Source organism: Merops nubicus, unplaced genomic scaffold (genome assembly GCF_000691845.1).
Source record: "Merops nubicus isolate BGI_N331 unplaced genomic scaffold, ASM69184v1 scaffold33716, whole genome shotgun sequence".
Taxonomy (NCBI): domain Eukaryota; kingdom Metazoa; phylum Chordata; class Aves; order Coraciiformes; family Meropidae; genus Merops; species Merops nubicus.
Window position 1 is genome coordinate 6,224 of NW_008616158.1, and position 1,013 is coordinate 7,236.

The 1,013-nt window shown below is 51.9% G+C and overlaps 1 protein-coding gene across 1 annotated transcript in view; it reads left to right on the forward strand.

Moving 5' to 3' along the window:
- Positions 1-533, forward strand: part of RAD9B (RAD9 homolog B (S. pombe)) — a gene marked incomplete at both ends in the record, with an annotated part of 6,752 nt that extends 6,219 nt beyond the window's left edge. Inside the window, one exon of the mRNA XM_008942766.1 lies at positions 364-533. Coding sequence (XP_008941014.1) covers positions 364-533 — 170 coding nt within the window. The remainder of the gene's footprint in view (positions 1-363) is intronic.
- Positions 534-1,013: the final 480 nt, after the last annotated feature.

Sequence of the window (1,013 nt, forward strand, 5' to 3'; positions counted from 1 at the left end):
GTTGATTCTGCACAAGGCATTTAACACAGGCCCGGGTGTTCCTAAGCCAGCCAGGCTGACTCATGGGCACCCACGGGCTGCCTGGACACCACAGGCTCTCACTCTAATGCAAGCAATGATTTTACTTAGCAGTCTAAGAAACAAGCCATTTTCTGTTTAAAATATGATTGTGACATTTACATACTTAAAACCATAATTTGACTAAGGATAATGTTGTGAGGCACGTGCTCATTGGTGCATTTCAGTCTGGAACAGGAAGCCATCTCCTGTGCTTCAGCAGCAAATCATCAGATTTGCAGCTTTTCAGAGGAGGCATTTTTTAACCCGTGTGTAGAACTGCGTGAGCTGCACCTCCCCCCACAGCCTGTGGCAGCTTGGGTGCTGTTTAGCCTCTCGGTGTTTGTGTTTAGACCCATCGCTTTCAGCATTGAAGACATGGTGCTGGAAGCCAGCTTGATTTTGGCCACCTTGTCCGAGGTGGAGAAGGAGAGGGCTTCCCAGCAGGCTCCCTGCTCTTCACCGCGGCAGGAGAGGTAAGGGGGCTGCAGGGGTGGGCGAGGGGGCAGCCTGCCTTCAGAGGGGGAAATCTGGAAGTTTAACATTCTCCAGCCAAGTCCGATTGAAGGTGGAAAGGAAGCGATCTGCTCATCCCTGCAGGGGGTTGGGAAGCACCGTACAGGGGATCCTGGAGCCTTTGTTCCCAGGGAAACTGAAGTAGAGGGGTTCAGGAACATCTCAGCGTCGTGCACAGTAATGGAATCATAGAATGGTTTGGGCTGGAAAGAACCTTAAATATCATCTAGTTCCAACCCCCTTGGCACAGAGAGCACTCCACGCTGGCTTGTCATAGAACCACAGGATAGTTTGGGTGGGAGGGGACCTTTAAAGGCCATCTCCACTCCCCTGCAGCGAGCGGGGACATCTGCAACTACAGCAGGTGGCTCAGAGGCTGCTTTACTTTGCCTCCATGGGGTTCTCTTGCAGGAGGAAGGGAAGATACTTGTTGAGAGCCT